The sequence below is a fragment of the Musca domestica genome, unplaced genomic scaffold (assembly GCF_030504385.1).
Source record: "Musca domestica strain aabys unplaced genomic scaffold, Musca_domestica.polishedcontigs.V.1.1 36, whole genome shotgun sequence".
NCBI lineage: Eukaryota > Metazoa > Arthropoda > Insecta > Diptera > Muscidae > Musca > Musca domestica.
This window is the reverse complement of record NW_026712318.1, coordinates 878,397-890,431: the sequence shown is the minus strand read 5'-3', so window position 1 is coordinate 890,431 and position 12,035 is coordinate 878,397. Positions and strand designations below refer to the sequence as shown.

Sequence of the window (12,035 nt, the reverse complement as noted above, 5' to 3'; positions counted from 1 at the left end):
CACATGGCCAAGCACTGATTATTATTAATAATTGCGAAGATGTAGCAAAATCGGATTATAATTCCTCTTTCTGCAGACAGGCAGACAGACATCGCTAGATCGACTCCAAATGTCCTGAAACGGATTTGGTCCAAAGAGATCTCGACCTAAAACCATTATTTCGATAAGGCACATTTTGGCCATTTCAAATACAGGGTAAGATGGCAGGCTGCTGTCATTACAAAGCCGCTCGTCCGACAGCTGTTAAAATTATTCCAGGGACAGCTCATTATATTGTTTACAAGCGCACAAAAGAATTTTGGTGAGAATTTTCCAAAAAAAAGTTATTCGTGATGGAATTCAAGCGTGATAGTGTGATTTCTTTATATTTGGCAGGAAAACCGCTAGTGGCTATCGTTAGAGCACTCCAGCATTTAAATGTGAATAAATCTTTTTTGTCCGTACCATTGCTCGTTACCGGGATACTGATAGCGTAGCCCGACGGCAAGGAAGTGGACGGAAAAAAGGGCAACATCAGCAGAAATGCTTCAAAAATTAAAAAAGCGACTAGATCGAAAAATGGCTCGTGAGATATTGAAAAAATTAGCTCCAGGTAAAGCCATTGAAATTCCAAAAAGTACAAGAACTTACACAGCTATAAAAAGATAATAGACTCAAAAGAGCTAGAGAGTTGCTGCGCTGGGCCGAAGTTGGTGAACTGCCGAATTTGGTTTTCTCCGCTCCGTTGAGAAAACCTTCGTTGTCCAGCGGTTTGTAAACAAACAAAACGATCGTGTTTACTTGCCAAAGGGGTCGGCTGAAAATGTGAACCTTCGGTTGGCTACCAGAAATCAAGCACCGGTCATTTATAATGGTTATATGAATGGTTACAAAATGAGGTTCCTCGCTTTATTTCCAGCGCACAATGGCAACCAAAATCTCCGGATACCAATCCGTTGGACTATTGTGTCTGGAGTATTTTGGAAAGCAAGGTTGGCACTAAAAAATACCTCAAGCAAACGCTTTGCCGGGAATGGACCAAAATACCGCAGAGCAATATTCAGGCAGAGTGTGACGGTTTCATTGGGCGTTTGAAGGCCATAATTCGTGCCAAATGTGACAAAATCGAACAAATCTAAAGTTATTCTAAAATTTGATGCTGTTTTCGAAATTTTTGCTTTCATTTAATAAAATTAAAAAAAAAAAAAGTTATAGTTTTTGACTTTGTTTTTGTAGTTTTTTTTATCTCACCCTTTATACCTAAAATCAACAGATACCAAATAATCTTAAAACGAAAATTTCCAAAATGTGGAAAAGGGGGGAACTTGCGATATTTAGATTACTTTGCGATGTTAACTTTCAAAACGGCGAAATTAGTGTTTTCTATTTAATAATTTACTGCATTTTCATGGCAATTATTGAACCGACTTATTTTTGTCCCTCAGTGTTATCATTCAACTTATTATTCGACCCACACAGAAACTAAGTTTTTCCTTGGTAGATCTGTGAAATAAATCAATGTTTTTATTATGTCTACACAAATATTCTATATAAGAAATATACAATGTTGTCCAAAAAAAAAAAGAAGAAAAAAAAACAAAAAACTCTAAGAATTGCCGGCAAAAATAATTTCACATTGATCCTAAAATTGTACAAAATTAAATCGGTTTTTTCCCATCGATGATTTCCAATCAATATTCAATTAAACTCTTCATTGTTGAAAACTAAATATTCTGTTATGTTTTTGTTTAGACACACATATATATCGAAAACTCTACTTGAAACTCGAGCTAAATGTTTTAGGAAATTTATGCCACCCAGCCAAACCACAGCCAATAGCTGTTCATGCCTTTGAAGTGCAGTTCATGAAAAACAGAGAAAAACAATAACAAATCCATTGAAGTTTATTTTTCAGCAGTCAACAATCATAGAGCAATGCAATAAACATCTGAACTCAAAGCGATTGCATTTCATTTGTGAGCTTGAATTCCATAACAGTTCAATTTTGATTCGGATGCAATGCTATTCGGTGCAGTTTAGTTTTGGTTTTAGATCGTCTGTACCCCCAAACGAATTCAGGTGAATAGATGTGTCTTTTTTTACAATTGTTTTTGGCCTGTCGTCTGTCTGTCAGTCAGTCGGTCGGTCGGTCGGTTTGGTTGATGAAATCGTCGTCTTTACAATTTTAATTATTTTTCAATGAGTTTTTTGGGAAAGTGATATCAATGTTAGAGTGTCGAATCTGAACAACAACAAATAGCACTAACACACATTGACATTGTGCGATGATTTTATTAGCCGTTCCAGTCACGTTTTACACTTGACATTTTCCAACTGGCGAAAACAATAGCGTCAACAATAACATCGACAACAACAACGTGGTGAATAAAACATGTGAATTTCAATGTCCGATTGTGATCATCTCTGTCTGGGTTTTAATGGGAGCGGAGTTTTGAGGAAGCCTTCGAATCGTAGAATGCCAAGTCTTGAGAATTTTTTTTTTTTGCTGGCCTAGCATCTTTTACTTGAGCTTCAATATCAAACTGATTTTTTGGGCTTGCCAATGTGTTCTCAGTGATGATGTTGAAAATCGACAAAAAAAAATTAAATTGCTTTAATAAACTCAACAATTGTCTTGGATTTTATCTAAATTACTCGCCAATAAAACCGACAATCCCTAGAATAATTACTTAAGCACTTAATGACAGATAATATGCAGCTTTGATTTTTTTTTTTTTTTTTTTTTTTTTTTTTTTTTGAAAATGGATGTGGCATCTTGGGATACAGCCAGCTAATTGTTAATTCATCATTATGAGGAAGATAAAGAGAATCTTAGCATTTTGCATTTATTTAAGAAGATTTACGATGCTTATGGTACGGGAAAGTAATTAAATTGCTGTCCACCTGGGAGATGGACAAAAGATAATTATGATTTTTATAGGTACATCGTTGAAAAAACCCTCAATACGTTTCTGAAAAATATGGGAAATTATAAAATTTTGAAGAAAAAATCAATTTCGGTTATACTGAAGATAATATTTGTCTGACACCTCTATACAATTCTATAAAATTGAATTTTGCCAATAATTACACTCCAAAACTTGTAGATTATGAAAGTAAAGTTCAAAAAAATTGATGACATGTGTCCAGGCGTTTTGGAATTTTACAACGAAAAGAAACGTAAATGGAGAAGGCGACTTCTCCCTCTCTTCAACATGTTTGAAGTCCTTAAATTATAGAAATATATATTGCCTTATTTTTGAAAAATTTGACCTCAAGTTGGTGCCTCACTTAAGGGTTGAATTTGGGAACTCCTCTGTTCAAAATAAAAAAAAAACAAGTAAGAAAAGATTAAGTTCGGCCTGGCAAAACTTTTAATACCCTCCACTTTAGGGTAAAGGAAAGAAACATTAGAGCCCATTATGACCCACATATACCAATTTTTAGACATATTCATGGGAAAATGTGCCAAAAATCATTAAAATACCGAATATCGGGAGGTACCGTTATATGGGGGCTATACCAAATCGTGGACCTAAACATGCAATGTTTTTCCAAAGGTGCTTGAACCTATTATGACCTACAAATACCAATTTTCAGATAAATCCGTGAAAAAATGTGGCAAAAATAATCAAAATACCGAATATCGGGAGTTACCTTTATATGGGGGCTATACCAAAACGTGGACCGATATATCATTTTCAATACCAACCATTCTAGACACAATACAAATAGCTCTGCTAAATGTTGGCGTCAAATAATGTGGGCTGCTTCGTGATTTCAACAGACAGACGGACAGATGGACGGACAGACGGACATCGTTAAATCGACTTAGAATTTTATGCTGATTATGAATATATATACTTTATGGGGTCTACGACGAATGTTTAAGGATGTTACAAACAGAATGACAAAATTAATATACCCTCCTTTCCAAGGTGGAGGGTATAAAAAAAAGCTTTAAAAAGTATATGTCGGTTTTGCCGACGGATGTATTATTTAAATATATTTTGACTTCTGTTATGGTTACTCAAATTTCCATATTCCATATACATATTCATCAGGTTTAAGTTTAGGCGAAATATTTAGATATAGCAAGTTGTGAAGAATCGCTGACTTTTTTCGCAAGTTATGACAGATAAAAGTATTTAAAATGTTGAACCTATGTGGATGAGATAGCATAAGGGGTTCGCAGACATATATAATCTTCACAACAGCTCTTGTGTTACTAAGAATGTTTGTGTGTGTGTTTGAAATTTGAAGAATGTTAAATGCTTATTTCGCTTTCTTTAAGCGTTTTAATCTTTAAAATCTTGAACCCTATGTTGGGGAGTTACCAGAAGAAATGGTCCGACCTCTACCATCTTTTTAACAGATCTCGTGTTTGTAGATATATTGAGATGTCTGAATGGCATCGGATGTTAATTTCGCGTTTTATAAGCTTCATGGGTAATCAAAATTTTGACCCTTTGGGGGGAGTCAATTCCATCTCCACACCAGACCTGATTCCAGACAGATATATATTCCATCTTTACACCAGCCCTTGGGTTAATAAAATATTGTGATATGTGAAATATGAAGAGAACCGGAAGCTTATTTCGGATTTTATAATCGTTTTGGTTATTCAAAACTTTGAGCTTTTTGGGGGGAAGGTATCAGAAGAAATGGTCCAATCTTTATAAGAGATCTTGTGTCGTATATTCAAATTTTTCACCCCTTGTGGGGAAGGTACCAGAAGAGGTTCGCAGATATATTCCATCTTCACAGATAAAAAAAATTGAAGATATCCAGGTGGTTAATTTCGGATTTTATGATCGTTTTGGTTATTCAAAACTTTCATCCTTTGTGGGGGAGAACCAGGAGGAATGGTCCGATCTCTTTCATCTTTAAACCAGATCTTGTGTTGATAGAAATATTGCGATTTGCCAAGTCTGAATGGAATCGGATGTTAATTTCGCGTTTTATGAGTTTCATGGATATTCAAAATTTTGACCCTTTGTGGTGGAGGTACCAAAAGGGATTCGCAGATATATCCCATCTTCACACCAGATTAATAATATTGTGGTGCGTGTAATTTTAAGACACTCGGAATATTACGTCACATTTGCTAACAGTTATATTTATTAAAAATTTTGACCATTTGTAGGGTAGGTACTTGATGGATTGGACCGATATTGTCCATTTTCACACCTGACCTAGAACTGATGCAAATATTGGAATTTGGCAATGTATAGAATACGATACGGTAAATTATGTTCTCTAAAAGTTATGCCCTTTTTTGAGCTTTAGCATAGCCCCACAAAAAATAGGGGTTAAATAGGACGATTTAGGCGGTCAATTGACCGGACCCGAACGTAAAAGAAAATGTCCATCGAACTCGCCAGCAAGTCCACGATATGCGTGCTGTGTGGCATGTCGCACCGTCTTCTTGTAACCACTTATCATGCAAGTCAAGATCTTCCATTTTAGGCAAACATGCTGCCGCTCATCATTCATATTTAGGTTATGATTTCTAGCTCTGGTACAGTACAATGATGCTACCAGCCCATAAACCGCCTCAAACTGGATGCATGGATGGATTGGTAGCTTTTGCAGTGATTCTGGCTGGTCTTAAAATCTTTAAAGTCCCCTTATATTTTTGTTCTGCCTATCAACATTTACGAACGAATTTCCGGAGAATTTTATTTTTCACTTCGTTTGGATGGTAGAAACTAAAATATTTACCAAAAGTATTTATTTTCTTAGACAATGCAACTTAATAACTTCTTTTTTAATTCTTATTCCTTTAAGAGTTAACATTTGAGTTTTTAACTCCCTTGAACTTTACAAAGCCTTTTGGAAAAAATAAACAGCCAGCAGATGATTTAATTTGAAATTATTATTTGATCTTGGAGAAATTATACGAAAATACCCAGCATGTCGGGTTGCGGTTGATTTTCATAACTACTCTGCGATGGAATAATATTTAATAATTTACATAATGCAAACAATAACTCACTCACTCGCTCGTGTACTCTGACAAATTCCACTCTCCCCGCCCGGCTTCGCCTTGCTCTTATTGTAAAACTGTAATAATAACCATTAACTGGTTTTCAGTTTCCATCATCTTTTTCTGTTTCTCATCGTTGCAGTCGTTCGTTTCGTTTGGTTAAAGGCGTTTATGTCATCACCAACTGACTGACTGTCGCTGACTGTGTCGGCGTTGGAATCATCATCATCATCGCTATCCTCCCCATAATCATTAACATTGCCATAGACAGACACACACACACATCCACCGTCAAGCCTTTAAGCCATCATCGATGCCATAACAACAACACCACCACCACATCATCGATGAAATACAAATATTTCGAATTTCGGTAGCGAAAAACGAAAACAAAATAAAAATCCCAGCCACAACATCGATTCATTCACTCAGTTTCATTTCGGAATTTAGCCAGACATCCAAAGTTCCATTGGCATTCATCGGCGACACACATACGTACATATATATGTGTGTGCGAATGTGGCAAGAAAACATTATCGCCTGACATGCCGCATGCCAGAAGCGGGTTATATGAAATGAAAAATATGTTTTCTTGTAACGCAAATTGTCGCCAGTTACCCTTAGCCGCAGCTTGTTTCTTTGGTAATCGAACTGAAAAGTACCATTTAATAAGTGTTACCAAATTGTAACATTCCGGCTTAAGCACCCACGCATCCATAATACACATGTATATTTTACGAGGGGTATACAGAAACAGTATTCAGAAGAGAGATGACATTAAGTCTATGTTGGGTACAAATTCACCATCGGAAGATTTATAGATTAAAATTAAAATAAAAAATGCTGAATATCATTTTCTAACTGTTCTACGCAACCAAATTTAAAATATCTAGGGACTAGAAGTCCCTAGTCCAGAAATCGTTCAAGGCGTAGACACTTTTCGAAAAAAAATTAAGAGACAAATTCCGTTTTATAAGGGTGAATTTGGCGATTACCTTTTTGTCAACCAAACAACTTACTCACGTTTCAGGTTTTTCTTCACTGTCAAACATCTTCGATTCTCCGTACTTATATTTCTCACAACTTACGAAACAAGTCAGTCGATCTTTTCAAATTTGCTATATCTAAATATTTCTCTCAACCAAAGATCTGACGTGAATTTGAAATTTACCGACACATCCCATCTTGTAACTACCCCACAAAAGTTTAAAATTTTGATTAACAATAATTCGCATTAAAATTGAGAAAAAAAAATGTTGGATTTTCTGTAAATTTTTCAAATCCAGTTATTTCTTTTTTTTTTTCAAAAATTTCAAGGTTTTATATATTTTTTAATTCTTTTTGGAAAGAATATTACGAAAATGTTTACCCTTTTCACCAAAAAGTCTTCAAAATCGTTCATTATGAAGTTTACCGAGGGGGGTATTAGTGAAACCAAAATGGACCGATATCCTATTATTCTGTCGAAAAACATGTCAGCGTCTTCAAAAGTAAACACCTGGAGCCGAAAAATTTCAGAGTTTCAGCCTTCTCACTTAACCCAATACCAAATTTAGTAACATTCAGTACGCATTTTCAAAACAATCTCTTTATCTCAACCTCAGATACCAACAGTGACCTTTGTATCAAATTTCAGGACTTCAGCTCTTAAATTTCACCCTCCATATCTTAACCACAGACACCAACAGTAAAATCTATATCAAATTTCAGGATTTCAGTTCGATTTCTTCATCCATTTAGTATTGGATTAATTATTGGAACAATTAAGTAGCTTTCGTACAATTATAGTACACATTTCCAAAACCTCAATAACCAATTCGAGGATTCCAGCCCCATTCCTTCACCCAATATCAAATTTAGTACAATTTAATACATTTCGTACAAATATAGGACACATTTCAACCAAATCACAAACACAGATACTATCAGTATTCAACATATAAAATTTCAGAATTTTGAGATAAAAGGGGTGAGATAAAAAAACTGCAACAAAGTCAAACGCCATAATTTTTATATTTTTTTAAATGTTATTAAATGAAAGCAAAAATGTAGGAAATAGCATCTAATTTTAGAATAAGTTTAGATTTGTTCGAATTGGTCACCTTTGGCACGAATTATGGCCTTCAAACGGCCAATAAACAGTCACACGCTGCCCAAATGTTTCTTTGCGGTATTTTGGCCCATTCCCGGAGAAGCATTTGCTTGAGGTGATCGACAGTTTGGTTTTTTTAGTGCCAACCTTGCTTTCCAAAATACTCCAGACACAATAGTCCAATGGGTTGGTATCCGGAGATTTTGGTGGAAATTGTACGCTGAAAATGAAGCGATTAACCTCATTTTGTAACCATTCTTGGGTGGCGCGTGCGATGGTGCTGAGTCCTGTTGGAATGTGCAAGGTCTGCGGCCAAAATGTTTGCGTGCCCAAGGCTTTACCACACCCTCCAGAATATTTTCGAGTTAATATTCGGCATTTATTCCGATGCCACGGTCGGTTAATACAAGCGGAGAGCGACCATCGGCTGTTATGGCGGCCCACACCATCACCATGGCTGGCGCTTGAGTTCTGGTGGCCAACCGAAGGTGCACATTTTCAGCTGACCTCTTTGGCAAGTAAACACGATCAGTTTGTTTACAAACTGCTGGACAACGAATGTTTCCTCATCGAAGAAAACCAAATTCGGCAGTTCACCGCTTTCGGCCAAGTGAAGAAGCTCTTTAGCTCTTTTCAGTTTATTTTCTTTCAGTTGCGGTGTAAGTTCTTGCACTTTTTGGAATTTAAATGGCTTTACTCCAAGCTCATTTTTCAATATTTGCCGAATAGAAGATTGTGATATGTTTAGCTCACGAGCCATTTTTCGGCCACTGCAACGCAGATTTCGATCAAGTTGCTTCTTTGCTTTTCGCTCTAACGATAGCCACTTGTGGGTTTCCAGCCAAATATAAAGAAATCACACTATCACGTTTAAATTCCATCTGGAAAATTTTCACCAAAATCCTTTTGTACGTTTGTAAACAATATATTGAGCTGTCATTGAAATAATTTTAACAGCTGTCGGACGAGTGGTTTGGAAATTACAACAGTCTGAAGTTGGTTGCAGTTTTTTCATCTCACCCTGTAGATCTTGCGTTGGTGGAAATATTAGGATGGATTAGAATCCTATGCTTATTTCGGCTTTTATGAGCGCCATGATTATTCAAAATTTGAACCCGTTGTGGGGGAGATACCAAAAAGGCTGGGGAATCTGTGGAGGATGAAATGGCTGATAATGAGGCAATGTCTCACAAGGATAAGCAAAATGAGGGAAAGGAGAAACAGAAGAATACTGAGAAGCCACAAAATGAAAAGAAATCAATTGCAGCATCTAAATTGGAAGACGAAGAGAAAGCAAAAGAGACCAGCAAAATGGATGAGAAAAAGGAAAAGAAGGAAGAAACCAATAAAACACTGCAAGATAATAAAACCATGGACAAGAATCCAGCCAAAGAGGTCGAGAATTTAGCCAAAGAAAATAAAGTCGCGGAAGACAAAAATAAACAAGATATGGATAAGCTAAACAAATCTCCACCTGGCGCTAAAGATGGAAAGGACAAAGATAAATCTTCCCTTGCCACAAGCAAACCCTCAGAAAGAACGAATCTTATGTTCATAAAGGAATTGAGATGTGTAAAATTTGAGGACTATGGAACTCTTATTTCACATTTTATAAGAGAGATGATATTTAAAATTTTGACCCTTTGATGGATTGGGTCGATATATTCCATTTTCATACCAGGCCTAAAACTGCAAAAAGTATTAGGATTTTTCATGGTATGTTTAAAATTGTGCAATCCTTTCTTATTCTACAAGATTTTTTGTTTGAAAATTTTGACCTATTGTGGGCGGAGGTACAAGAAGGAGTGAATTGGAACCCATCTCCAAATTCAATCTAAGTTTGATATTAATATTATGATGTGCCATGTTTCCACCAAATTGTATGCTCCCTTCGAGAGTTATCGTGTGCCGGCCAGACAGATGGACGGACGGACTGACATCCCTAGACCGACTCCAAATGTCCTGAAACGGATTTGGTCCAAAGTGGCACGTTTTGGTATTATTTTCGTAAATTTAACCCTCAAGCCTGTCAACAAATGGTTTTTTGGTTTTTTTTATACCCTCCACCCTATAAACTTTGTCATTTCGTTTGTAACATCCCTAAATATTCGTCGTAGACCCCATAATATATATATTTGTAATCCGCATAAAATTCTAAGTCGATTTAACGATATCCGTCTGTCTGTCCATCTGTCTGTAGAAATCACGATACAGGCCACATTATTTGACGTACAGGATTTACCAGAATAATTTGTATTGTGTCTAGGATGGTTGGTATTGAAAATGAGATTTATCGGTTTGGTATAGTCCCCATATAACGGTATTTCCCGATATTCGGTATTTTGATGATTTTTGCCACACTTTTTCCCGGGTTTGTCTGAAAATTGGTATTTGTAGGTCATAATGGGTCCTACTTCGTGTGGTGAAACATTGTATGTATAGATCCACGCTTTGGTATAGCCCCCATATAACGGTATTTCCGATATTCAGTATTTTGATGGTTTTTGTCACATTTTTTTTTTTTAAATATGACTACAAACTCCCTTTAAACGTGGCCGCAGGCTGTCGAAGTGTTCTACAAATTTATTTGTTTTTAAATTAAAGAACATCAGAAGTCTACATCTTATCTAAACGTCAGGAATTGAAATCAGAAAGTCGAACCCTATGTGAGTTTATGCAAAATACTCCAAATCAATATTCAACTTTATGTAACGGTGACATGAAATAAAATTTTTAAAAAGTGCAGACCAATTGTTTAAGGCATTAAAATATATCCGGAGCTTGTTTTTTGATTTAGACCTCGAAAAACATTCCGACCAACTTATATCTACAAAAATGTCCATACCATCACAATAGCTAAACTATCTTGTCCACCTTATCCCCCACTGTGTTTTTTAGATAATCGCAAATTGAACTTTGTTTGATGAGAAAAAGCCTTTACTACGAATACATAAATACATCTGAAATTATATTATACGATACACCTACAAAACAGTGACCCAGACACTACTCCATCTTTGAACTCGGTGTCATTTCCATGAAACGCCACAAAGTCATTGCGTGTTCGTTCAGTTACCTCTCTTCTGTTTTGGGTTTTAATTTTATGAAAATGTGTATTTTTCTCTTGAAAATTATTTAGTTTTGTTGCTAAAACACAAAATCTCAGGCCGTCGTCGTCGTGTCTGTGTGTCTGCAACAAATAGCGTTTGATATATAATTACCACCCGAACCGGCAGGCCACCCAATAATGACAGATGTCAAATTAGGCATCTCCATTTGTAGTTCGTTGTTTGCAGACTTTAATTAGCTGTTATTACTAACCCGTCTATCATTAAAGATGTAAATTGATAGTTTTGTATGTATGTGTGTGTGTGTGTGTGTGTGAGTGACTGAGTGGGTGGATGGTGAGTGGATTAAATATTATATTTTATTTTCTTGGTTTTGTTTTCAAATTCTCGTGGGTGGTGTTGTCTGAGTGTTTTTTGAACCCCAAAAGTCAATGCCAAGAGAGGTCAACATTCACAGCAGCATTGCATGGCAGACACAGTGTCAAATAATATTAATTATTAGCCCGATGTGCTTCAAATATTTTCAACAAAGTATTTTTTGTGGCTTAAAAATGTTGTTGCTCAAATCTGATTGAAGGTCAAATATCGAAGCAAAATTTATAATTAATTGTGATGATTTTTCGTACCATGTGCGCCAAATAACTTTTTTTTCCAATCTTCCATTGATTTTTCGTTTTGTTTCGTTCGACCTTCATACCACACGTCAATGCGCATTTTTTTCCAATTTGTGGTATTCCATTGTTGTTGTTTTAGCTATGTTCACTTTTACATGAATGAATCGTTCAAGGTAGTGTAAATATTTCTTCTTTTTAAAGCTATACAATGGCTCATGTTTACACTGGCATTGCAAAACAACAAACATGAGATGACGATGATAAAAAATAAAGCAAATACTTGATTTTTTTTT

At 35.9% G+C, this 12,035-nt stretch overlaps 1 protein-coding gene across 1 annotated transcript in view; it reads left to right on the top strand.

Annotated features, from left to right (window-relative positions):
- The first annotated feature begins 9,224 nt into the window (after positions 1-9,224).
- LOC109612534 (uncharacterized) overlaps positions 9,225-12,035 on the top strand; it is an 8,469-nt gene continuing 5,658 nt past the window's right edge. The window contains exon 1 of the mRNA XM_020036692.1: positions 9,225-9,632. Coding sequence (XP_019892251.1) covers positions 9,225-9,632 — 408 coding nt within the window. The remainder of the gene's footprint in view (positions 9,633-12,035) is intronic.